We start from the raw sequence: 12,280 nt of genomic DNA, 5'->3' as shown, positions 1-12,280 counted from the left end.
ATTCTGTCTGGTATCAATATAGGCAGCCCAGTCATTATCTCCTGGTTAACAAATATTTTTATTCGTTTATGGGATGTGGGCGTCGCTGGCAAGGCCAGCATTTATTGCCCATCCCCAGTTGCCCTCGAGAAGGTGGTGGTGAGCCGCCTTCTTGAACCGCTGCAGTCTGTGTGGTGAAGGTACTCCCACAGTGCTGCTAGGGAGGGAGTTCCAGGATTCTGACCCAGCGACGATGAAGGATCGGTGATATATTTCTAAGTCAGGATGGTGTGTGACTTGGAGGGGAACTTGGAGGTGGTGGTGTTCCCATGCGCCTGCTGCCCTTGCCCTTCTAGAAACATAGAAGATAGGAGCAGGAGTAGGCCATTCGGCCCCTCGAGCCTGCTCCGCCATTCAATGCGATCATGGCTGATCATCCAAATTCAGTACCCTGTCCCTGCCTTTTCCCCATATCCCTTGATCCCTTTAGCCTTAAGAAATATATCGAACTCCTTCTTGAATATATATTTAATGAATTGGCCTCAACTGCCTTCTGTGGCAGAGAATTCCACAGGTTCACCACTCTCTGGGTGAAGAAATTCCTCCTCATCTCAGTCCTAAATGGCTTACCCGTTATCCTTAGACTATGACCCCTGGTTCTGGACTCCCCAACCATCGGAAACATCCTTCCTGCATCTAGTCTGTCTAGTCCTGTTAGAATGGAAGGTGGAAGAGGTCGCGGGTTTGGGAGGTGCTGCCGAAGAAGCCTTGGTGAGTTGCTGCAGTGCATCTTGTAGAGGGTGCACACTGCAGCCACGGTGCGCCGGTGGTGGAGGGAGTGAATGTTTAAGGTGAAATCTTTGAACATCCACCTGTACTGCTGTGTACCCTGTTATTCTGAGGGGTTAACCCACCAACACACTCAGCCGTCAAAGCCCACTCCGTGCTTCGAGGGAGCAAAGGGCAAGCTGCAAAGCGAGGTGGGGAACCGACAGGAGACCATGCGACGGATGCCCTCGCTGCCCGCGTACCTTCCAACGCCTGGATCTCACGCAGTGTCCCGTTCATCCGCTCCGTCAGGTCCTGTTGCTTTCGTCCGGCCTCCTCCACGCTGTGACTCTCGAAGTAGTGATCCCGGAACACGTACAGCCGGTCCACCAGCTCCTGAAGAAACGAAAGAACAAACTTGTGTTCCATTTATATATATATATAGCACCTTTCACGACCTCAGGACATCCCAAAGCGCTTCACAGCCAATGAAGTACTTTCCCAGATCCCCTACCCCAAGTGCAGTCACTGTTGTAATGTAGTGTATGCCTCAGAGACATGGACCATGTACATAGAAACAAAGAAGATAGGAGCAGGAGTAGGCCATTCGGCCCCGAGCCTGCTCCGCCATTCAATGAGATCATGGCTGATCATCCAAACTCAGTACCGTGTCCCTGCTTTCTCCTCATATCCCTTGATCCCTTTAGCCTTAAGAAATATATCCAACTCCTTCTTGAATATATTTAATGAATTGGCCTCAACTGCCTTCTGTGGTAAAGAATTCCACAGGTTCACCACTCTCTGGGTGAAGAAATTCCTCATCTCTGTCCTAAATGGCTTACCCCTTATCCTTAGACTGTGACCCCTGGTTCTGGACTCCCCCGCCATCGGGAACATCCTTCCTGCATCTAGTCTGTCTAGTTCTGTTCGAATTTTATAATTTTCAATGAGATCCCCTCTCATTCTTCTAAACTCCAGCAAGTATAAGCCTAATCGACCCAATCTCTCCTCATACGTCATTCCTGCCATCCCAGCTATCAGTCTGGTGAATCTTCGCTGCACTCCCTCCATGGCAAGAGCATCCTTCCTCAGATAAGGCGACCAAAACTGCACACAATACTCAAGGTGTGGTCTCACCAAGGCCCTGTACAACTGCAGCAAGACATCCTTGTTCCTGTACTCAAACCCTCTCGCTATGAAGGCCAACATACCATTTGCCTTCTTAACCGCCTGCTGCACCTGCATGCTTACCTTCAGCGACTGGTGCACAAGGTCACCCAGGTCTTGTTGCACTTCCCCTTCTCCCAATCTATTGCTGTTCAGATAATAATCTGCCTTCCTGTTTTTGACACCAAAGTGGATAACCTCGCATTTATCCACATTATGCTGCATCTGCCATGCATCTGCCCAATCACCCAACCTGTCCAAATCATACTGGAGTTTCTCGGCATCCTCCTCACAGCACACATGCCCACCCAGCTTTGTGTCGTCTACAAACTTGGAGATATTACATCTAGTTCCCTCGTCTAGATCATTAATATATATTGTGAACAGCTGGGGTCCAAGGACCGATCCCTGCGGTACCCCACTAGTCACTGCCTGCCACTCGGAAAAAGACCCGTTTATTCCAACTCTTTGCTTCCTGTCTGCTAACCAGTTCTCTATCCAAGTCAGTACCTTGCCCCCAATCCCATGTGCTTTAACTTGACACGACAATCTCTTATGCGGGACCTTATTGAAAGCCTTCTGAAAGTCCAAATACACCACATCCACTGGTTCTCCCTTATCTATTCTACCAGTTACAGCCTCAAAAAATTCCAGTAGATTAGTCAAGCACGATTTACCTTTTGTAAATCCATGTTGACTTTGTCCAATCCTGTCACTGTTTTCCAAGTGCTCTGCTATTACATCTTTTATAATGGAGGCTAGCATTTTCCCCACTACCGATGTCAGGCTTACCGGTCTATAATTCCCCGTTTTCTCTCTACCACCTTTTTTGAACAGTCGGGTAACATTAGCTACCCGCTAATCCATGGGTACTGTTCCAGAGTCTATCGAATTTTGGAAGATGACCAGCAATGCATCTACTATTTCTAGGGCCACTTCCTCAAGTACCCTAGGATGTAGATTATCAGGCCCTGGGGATTTATCGGCCTTCAATCCCGTCAATTTCCCTAACACCATTTCCCTACAAATAATGATTTCATTGAGTTCCTCCCTCTCATTAGACCCTATGTTCCCCGACATCTCTGGGAGGTTATTTGTGTCCTCCTTTATGAAGACAGAACTAAAGTATGTACAGCAGGCACCTCAAAGCACTGGAGAGGTACCACCAACGCTGCCTCCGCAAGATCCTGCAAATCCATTGGCAGGATAGGCGCACCAAAGTCAGTGTTCTCGCTCAGGCCAACATCCCCAGCATCGAAGCTTTGACCACGCTCGATCAGCTCTGATGGACGGGTCACATTGTCCGCATGCCCGATACGAGACTCCCAAAACAAGCGCTCTACTCAGAGCTCCGGCACGGCAAGAGAGCCCCAGGTGGGCAGAGGAAATGCTTCAAGGACACCCTCAAAGCTTCCTTGAAAAAGTGCAACATCCCCACCGACACCTGGGAATCCCTGGCCCAAGACCGCACAAAGTGGAGGAGAAGCATCCGGGAAGGCTCCGAACACCTCGAGTCTCTTCGCCGGGAGCAAGTGGAAGTGAAGCGCAAACAGCGGAAGGAGCGCACGTCAACCCAAGCACCCCACCCACCCGCCCCTTCAACCACCGTCTGCCCCACCTGTGACAGAGACTGTAGGTCCCGCATTGGACTCATCAGTCACCTGAGAACTCATTTTTAATGTGGAAACAAGTCATCCTCGGTTCCGAGGGACTGCCTAAGAAGAGAAGAAAGGCGGGAGCCAATTTGCACACAGCAAGCTCCCACAAATAGCAATGTGATAAATGATCAGATAATATTTTTTTTAGTGATGTTGCTTGAGGGATAAATATTGGTCCCAGGACACCGGGGAGAACTCCCTGCACTTCTCCAGAACAGCGGCCGTGGGATCTATTATGTTCACCTGAGAGCGCAGACGGGGTCTCGGTTTAAAGTCTCATCCCAAAAGACGGCACCTCCGACAGTGCAGCATTCTCTCGGTTCTCACCCTCTCTGCCTCTCCCTCCCTCTCTCCTGCCCTCTCTCCGTCACCCTCGCCCTCCCTCTCTGTCTCTCCGTCTCTCCCTCCCTCTCGCTCTCTCTCTCTCTTTCTCCCCGTCTCTCTCTCCCCGTCTCTCTCTCTCTCTCTCTCCCCGTCTGTCTCTCTCCGTCTCTGTCTCTCTCTCTCCCTCTGTCCTCTCTCTCTCCCTCCCTCTGTCTCTCTCTCCCTCTCCCTCTGTCTCTCTCTCCCTCCCTCTGTCTCTCTCTCCCTCCCTCTGTCTCTCTCTCCCTCCCTCTGTCTCTCTCTCCCTCCCTCTGTCTCTCTCTCCCTCCCTCCCTCTGTCTCTCTCTCCCTCCCTCCCTCTGTCTCTCTCTCCCTCCCTCCCTCTGTCTCTCCCTCCCTCTGTCTCTCTCTCCCTCCCTCTGTCTCTCTCTCCCTCCGTATCTCTCTCTCTCTCCCTCCCTGTCTCTCTCTCTCCCTCCCTGTCTCTCTCTCCCTCCCTCCCTGTCTCTCTCTCCCTCCCTCTGTCTCTCTCTCCCTCCCTCTGTCTCTCTCTCCCTCCGTGTCTCTCTCTCTCCCTCCCTCCGTGTCTCTCTCTCTCCCTCCCTGTGTCTCTCTCTCTCTCCCTCCGTGTCTCTCTCTCTCCCTCCCTCTGTCTCTCTCCCTCCCCGTCTCGCTCCCTCTCTCCCCGTCTCTCTGCCTGCCTCTCCCTGTCTCTCTCTCCGTCTCTCTCTCTCCCTGTCTCTCTCTCTCCCTCCCTCCCTCCCTCTCCCCGTCTCTCTCTCTCTCTCTCTCCCTCTCTCCCTGTCTCTCTCTCTCAATTCAATTTCAATTCAATTTGTTTTATTGGCATGAGAAGATACATCTTATGTTGCCAAAGCACAGAAAAACATGTATAATTGAACACATAAACGCAGATCTAGACATACAGTGTATAGACAAATATACCCATGTATACATAAATATACACACATATAATATACATATAGTTTTTTCTTAGGTTTAATGGTCACTGGTTGTCCCTCTGCTTATGGCAAGCTGTAACATAGTTTGCTGCTAAAGTTACACATTTTCTCTGTTCCCCTAATAGATATGGGAGTTTTTGTTGGTCATTCAAATTTTTGAATTCAGGGCATATTTTTATGAATTTTGGGTAGAAATTCCCCCTTATGTCCTGATAGTTTCCACAAGTTGTGAGGAAGTGCATCTCTGTCTCCACCACTCCCTGACTGCAGTGAGTGCATATCCTGTCCTCTCTGGGCAGCCAGGTCTGCCTTTTTCAATGGCCAGGCTATGCTCACTAAGTCTGTACATTGTCAAGGTTTTTCTCAGTTTGCTATCTTTTACCATGGTCAGGTAATCAGCCATGGTGTATTGTCTGTTTAGGGCCAAATAGCAATCGAGTTTGTTTTGGGTTTTTGTCGTTTCTGTCCAATAGGTCAAATATTTTTTTTTTTGTTTAGTAATAATTGTGTTGGGTCGAATTCTCTGTGCTAGGATGTCACTGTCCTTGGGCTGATTATTATTAGTAGTGTTAGTAGTTACTTCACTGAGTCCCAGGACCAGTTGACTGAGGGGACTCTTCTCTATGATCATCTCCTGGCATTTCAGGGCTTTGTAATGATAGCAGTGGGGGTTGCTCATTTTTTTAGGTGTTTCCATAATTTGATGGCTCTTTTTTGGATATTAATTAGTAGTGGGGATATTGGCCTAATTCTGCCCTGCATGCATTGTTTGCGGTTTTCCTCCGAGTCCGGAGGATACTTTTACAGAATTCTGCATGTAGGATCTCAATTGGATGTTTGCCCCATTTTGCAAATTCTTGTTGTGTTAGCGGACCCCACACCTCACTGCCATAAAGTGAAATTGGTTCAATTACTGATTTAAAAATTTTGAGCCAAATGCCAATTGGAATTTCTATTTGGATTGACTTTTTAAATGGCATAGAAAGCCGTTTTTGCTTTCTCTTTCAGTTCATTCACAGCCAAATGAAAATTTCCCATAGAACTGATTTTTAAGCCTAAGTATGTGTAATTTGTAGTTTGTTCAATTTTAGTTGCTCCTAATGTGAAGTTTATTCTGGGTCCCTGATGTCTGGATCTTTGCTGGAACACAAGAACTTTGGTTTTTTGGGGGTTTATTGTCAGGGCCCAGGTCTGACAGAACGACTCTAGCAGATCCAGGTTCTGCTGTAGACCCTCCTCTGTTGGTGAGAGCAGAACCAGGTCATCTGCATAGAGGAGGAATTTAACCTTGGAGTCATATAGGGCGAGGCCATGTGCTGTAGATTGTTCAAGTAGTTTTGCCAATTCATTTATATAAATATTATAAAGAGTGTCGGTGAGATAGGCGAGCCCTGCGCCACGCCCCTGTGAGAAATATTTTGTTTGTTTGTCTCCAATTTTAACTGCACATTTATTGTTTGTATACATTGATTTAATTACATCATATGTTTTTCCCCCTACACCACTTTCAATAAGTTTTAAGAATAGACCGTCGTGCCAAATAGAATCGAAAGCCTTCTGGAAATGTATAAAGCAGGCAAAAATTTTGCTTTTGTTTTGGTGAACATGTTTGTCAATTAGGGTGTGTAGGGTGAAAATATGATCCGATGTTCTATAATTTGGTAAGAATCCAATTTGGCTTTTACTCAAGACATTGTGCTCCTTAAGGAAGTTTATAAGTCTTTGGTTTATGATACTACAGAATACCTTCCCCAGATTACTGTTCACACAGATGCCTCGGTAGTTATTTGGGTCAACTTTGTCTCCACTTTTGTATATGGGCATTATGAGTCCTTTGTTCCAGATATCAGGGAAGTGACCGACACTCAGAACCAAGTTGAAGAGTTTTAGGATAGCCAATTTCATTTTATCGTCAGTGTGTTTAAGCATCTCGTTTACGATGCCATCTGCACCACAGGCTTTTCTTGGTCGCAGGTCCTTGAGTTTTTCAAATAGCTCTTTTTCAGTTATTGAGGAGTCTAACGGGTTTTGGTAATCTTTTATGGTCAGTTCGCGCTTTTCCAATTCTTTACATATTTGATCTTGCTCTGGGCTTAGTGTGTTTTTCTGGTATAATTTTTCAAAATGGTTTTCCCATATGTCTCCATTTTGAATGGGCAATTCGTCATGTTGCTGTTTGTGTAATGTATTCCAGTTGTCCCAGAAACAATTAGAGTCAATAGATTCTTCAATGGAGCTGAGTTTATTCTTTATACTGTTCTTTCTTGGTTCTGAGTGTGTTTTTGTATTGTGTTAGTGCCTGACAATAAGCAAGGCATAATTCCTCGTTTTCTGTGTTTTTGGTTTGATAGTTTTCTGAGTTTTTTCCTCATGTTATGACAGTCTGAATCAAACCATTTTACGTGGTTTTGTGTTTACTCTTGCGAGATTTCAAGTTCGACATTGATGCCAAATTATCAAAAATATTATTTAGGTTATTCACTGCCAGGTTTACGCCTTCGTTATTGTGAGTGTATGTGTTTTCCAAAAAGGTGTCCAAGAGAGATTGAGTTGATTGACTGCTAATTGCTTTCTGGTATTTTTCCATACTGTTTTGGGCCCATCTGTAGGATTTTTTAATGTTGTACAGCTTACTGGGCTGTGTTTCTGTGTTGGTTGTTTCTGTCCTTTTAAGATACGCAATAATTTGGCTGTGATCTGACTGTGGTGTTAGTGGTTTGACTGTGAATGCTCTGAAAGAGGATGGGTCCAGATCTGTAATCATATAGTCTACGGTGCTGATGCCAAGAGGTGAAGAATAGGTCGATCTTCCTAGGGAGTCTCCTCTGAACCTACCATTGACAATGTACAGACCCAGGCTTCGACAGAGCTGCAGGAGCTGTTTTCCGTTTGTATTTGTCTGTTTGTCATAGTTATTCCTGTGTGAATGAAAAGGGAGATCAAACTGGTTATTCCCAAATATGTAATTATTGCCCTGAGTACTGGTAAAGTCTGGTTCTTCACCAGTTCTTGAGTTGAGATCAACACGTTCCCCTGGGCCTGGAAATGGTTAATCTCCCTCTCAATGTTGGGGAAGGTGTCCTCTTTGAAGTACGGGGATTCTATAGGGGGGATATAGATTGCGCAAATGAAAACATTTTGCATGCTAGAAATGATGTCTTTCTTAATCTTGAGCCATAAGTGGTTTTCGCCCTTTTTTATAAATTCAATGTAATTCCTAAGCTCTGCTTTAAACCAAATCAGTATGCCTCCAGAGTCTCTGCCCTGGGTTACTCCTGGCAGTTTATTGGAGGGGACCACCAGCTCTGTGTACCCAGGGGGACCACCAGCTCTGTGTACCCAGGGGGACAACCAGGGCTGTCTCTCTCTCCCTCCCCCTCCCCCTCTCTCCCCCCTCCCCCCGTCCCTCTCCCTCCCTCCCCGTCCCCCTCCCCCCGTCCGTCCCTCTCCCCCCTCCCCATCTCTCTCCCCCCCTCCCTCCCTCCGTCTCTCTCTCCCCCTCCCTCCGTCTCTCTCTCTCCCTCCGTCGCTCTCTCTCTTCAATTCAATTCAAATCGCTTTATTGGCATGATGACAAGGTACATCTTATGTTGCCAAAGCGTCAAATAACATTTATGGTTGAACACATAAATGCAGATCTATCCATACAGTGTATAAACAGATATATCCCTGTGTGTATAAATATACATTCATATAATTTGTATATACTCTTTTCTTAGATTTAATGGTTGTCCCTCTGTTTATGGCAAGCTGTAACATAGTGTGCCGCTAAGGTTACACAATTTCTCTGTTCCCCTAGTAGGTATGGGAGTTTTTGGTCGTCATTCAAATTTCTGAATTCAGGGCATATTTTTGTGAATTTTGGGTAGAAATTCTCCCTGATGCCCTGGTATTTTCCACAAGCTGTGAGGAAGTGCATCTCTGTCTCCACCACTCCCTGACTGCAGTGAGAGCATATCCTGTCCTCTCTTGGCAGCCGGGTCTGCCTGTGTCTGCCTTTTTCGATCGCTAGGCTATGTTTGCTAAGTCTGTACCTTGTCAAGGTTTTTCTCAGTTTGCTATCCTTTACCATGGTCAGGTATTCAGCCATGTTGTATTGTCTGTTTAGGGCCAAGTAGCAATTGAGTTTGTTTTGGGTTTTTGTTGTTTCTGCCCAATATGACAGATATTTTTCCTTTTGCTTAGTGACAATTGTGTTGGGTTGAGTTCTCTGTGCTACGATGTCACTGTCCTGGGGCTGGTTATTGTTACTTCACTGAGTCCCAGGAGTAGTTGACTGAGGGTATTCTTCTTTATCACGGTCCTCTCTTGGCATTTCAGGGCTTCGTAATGATAGCAGTGGGGGTTGCTCATTTTTAGGTGTTTCCAAATTTTGGTGGCTCTTTTTTGGATAGTAATTATTAATGGATATTGGCCTAGTTCTGCCCTGCATGCATTGTTTACGGTTTTCCTTTGAGTCCGGAGGATACTTTTACAGAATTCTGCATGTAGGATCTCAATTGGGTGTTTGTCCCATTTTGCAAATTCTTGTTGAGTTAGCGGTCCCCATACCTCACTGCCACAGAGTGCAATTGGTTCAATTACTGATTTGAAAATTTTGAGCCAAATGCTAATTGGGATTTCTATTTGGATTGATTTTTTAAATGGCATAGAAAGCCCTTCTTGCTTTCTCTTTCAGTTCATTCACAGCCAGTTTGAAATTTCCCGTAGAACTGATTTTTAAGCCCAAGTATGTGTAGTTAGTGGTTTGTTCAATTTTGGTTGTTCCTAGTGTGAAATTTATTTTGGGTCCCTGATGTCTGGATCTTTGCTGGAACACAAGGACTTTGGTTTTTTGGGGATTTATTGTCAGGGCCCAAGTCTGGCAGTACGACTCCAGCAGATCCAGGTTCTGCTGTAGACCCTCCTTAGTTGGTGACAGCAGAACCAGGTCGTCTGCTTAGAGGAGGAATTTAACCTTGGATTCATATAGGGTGAGGCCGGGTGCTGTAGATTGTTCAAGTAGTTTTGCCAATTCATTTATGTAAATATTAAAGAGTGTCGGTGAGATTGGTGAGCCCTGTGTCACCCCCCGCCCCTGTGGGAAGTATTTTGTTTGTTTGTCTCCAATTTTAACTGCACATTTGTTGTTTGTATACATTGATTTAATTACATCATATGTTTTTCCCCCTACCCCGCTTTCGATAAGTTTCAGGAATAAACCGTCATGCCAGATGGAGTCGAAAGCCTTCTGGGAATCTATAAAGCATGCGTAGATTTTGCTTTTGTTTTGATGAACGTGTTTGTCAATTAGGGTCTGTAGGGTGAAGATATGATCTGATGTTCTATAGTTTGGCAGGAATCCAATTTGGCTTTTACTCAAGACATTGTGCTCCTCAAGGAAGTTTATAAGTCTTTTGGTTATGATGCTACAGAATACCTTCCCCAGGTTACTGTTTACACAGATGCCTCGATAGTTATTTGGGTCGACTTTGTCCCCACTTTTGTATATGGGCGTTATGAGTCCTTTGTTCCAGATGTCAAGGAAGTAACCGACACTCAGAACCAAATTGAAGAGTTTTAGGATAGCCAGTTTCATTTTATCGTCTGTGTGTTTAATCACCTCGCTTAGTATGCCGTCTGCCCCGCAAGCTTTTCCTGGTCTCAGGTCCTTGAGTTTTTCAAAAAGTTCTTTTTCTGTTATTATGGAGTCTAGCGGGTTTTGGTTATCTTTTATGGCCATTTCGAGCTTTTCCAGTTTTTTGCATATTTGGTGTTGCTCTGGCCTTAGTGTGTTTTTCTGGTATAATTTTTCAAAGTGGTTTTCCCATGCGTCTCCATTTTGAATGGCCAATTCGTCGTGTTGTTTTTTGTGTAATGTATTCCAGTTGTCCCAGAAACAATTGGAATCAATGGATTCCTCAATGGAGCTGAGTGTATTCTTAATATATTGCTCTTTTTTGGTTCTGAGTGTGTTTCTGTATTGTGTTAGTGTCTGACAATAAGTAAGGCGTAATTCCTCGTTTTCTGGATGTCTGTGTTTTTGGTTTGATATTTTTCTACATTTTTTCCTCATGTTATGGCATTCTGGGTCAAACCATTTTTCATAGTTTTTTGTTTTGGGTTTGTTCTTGCGAGCTTTCAAGTTAGACCTTGTTGCCAAATTATCAAAAATATTGTTTAGGTTATTCACTGCCCGGTTTACGCCTTCTTTATTGTGAGTGTATATGTTATCCAGAAAGGTGTCCAAGAGAGCTTGAGTTGATTCATTGCTAATTGCTTTCTGGTATTTTTCCGTGTCGTTTTTGGCCCATCTGTACGATTTTTTGGTGTTGTACAGTTTACTGGGTTGTGTTTCTGTGTTGTTTGTTTCTGTCTTTTTATGATACATAGTAATTTGACTGTGATCTGACAGTGTTGTTTGTGGTTTGACTGTGAATGCTCTGAAAGAGGATGGGTCCAAATCCGTAATCATAAAGTCTACGGTGCTGCAGCCAAGAGGTGAGCAATAGGTCGATCTTCCTAGGAGGTCTCCTATGAACCTACCATTGACAGACCCAGGCTTCGACAGCTCTCTCCCTCTGTCTCTCTCTCTCTCTCCCCCTCTCCCCTCTCTCCCTCCCCCCCTCTCTCCCCCTCCCTCTCCCTCTCCCCCCTTCTCTCCCCCTCTCTCCCTCCCTCCCTTCTCTCCCCCCCCCTCTCCCCCTCTCTTTCTCCCCCTCTCTCTCTCCTTCTCAAATTTCAAATTCAAATCGCTTTATTGGCATGATAAGGTACATCTTATGTTGCCAAAGCATCATAATACATTTATGGTTGAACACATAAACGCAGTTCTATTCATACAGTGTATAAACAGGTATATCCCTGAGTGTATAAATATACAATCGCATTATTTATATATACTCTTTTCTTAGTTTACTGGTTGTCCCTCTGTTCATGGCAAGCTGTAACATAGTGTGCCGCCAGTGTTACACAGCTTCTCTCCTCCCCCAGTAGGTATGGGACTTTTTGGTTGTCATTCAGATTTCTGAATTCAGGGCATATTTGTGAGAATTTTTGGTAGAAATTCTCCCTGATGCCCTGATATTTTCCACAGGCTGTGAGGAAGTGCATCTCTGTCTCCACTACTCCCTGACTGCAGTGAGAGCATATCCTGTCTTCTCTAGGCTATGTTCGCTAAGTCTGTACCTTGTCAAGGTTCTTCTCAGTTTGTTATCCTTTACCATGGTCAGGTAATCAGCTATGTTGTATTGTCTGTTTAGGGCCAAGTAGCAATTGAGTTTGCTTTGGGTTTTTGTTGTTTCTGCCCAATATGTCAGATATTTTTCCTTTTGCTTAGCGACGATTGTGTTGGGTCGAATTCTTTGTGTTACCCTGTCACTGTCCTGGGGCTGGTTATTGTTAGTATTGTTAGTAGTTACTTCACTGAGCCCCAGGACTAGT

General features: G+C 45.2%; 1 protein-coding gene across 1 annotated transcript in view; it reads right to left on the bottom strand.

The window, feature by feature from the left end:
• Window positions 1–7,772, bottom strand: part of ttc5 (tetratricopeptide repeat domain 5) — a 38,711-nt gene extending 30,939 nt beyond the window's left edge. Inside the window, exons 1-2 of the mRNA XM_085984403.1 lie at window positions 7,694–7,772; window positions 1,011–1,143 (exon numbers count right to left, since the gene is read on the bottom strand). Of these exons, the coding sequence (XP_085840529.1) occupies window positions 1,011–1,143; window positions 7,694–7,768 (208 nt within the window). The 5' untranslated portion in view covers window positions 7,769–7,772. The remainder of the gene's footprint in view (window positions 1–1,010; window positions 1,144–7,693) is intronic.
• Window positions 7,773–12,280: the final 4,508 nt, after the last annotated feature.

Source organism: Somniosus microcephalus, chromosome 4, assembly GCF_052327205.1.
Source record: "Somniosus microcephalus isolate GS21.2 chromosome 4, FLI_Smic_1.0, whole genome shotgun sequence".
NCBI lineage: Eukaryota > Metazoa > Chordata > Chondrichthyes > Squaliformes > Somniosidae > Somniosus > Somniosus microcephalus.
Note: the sequence above shows the minus strand (reverse complement) of the source record. Positions and strands in the feature narration are given on the sequence as shown.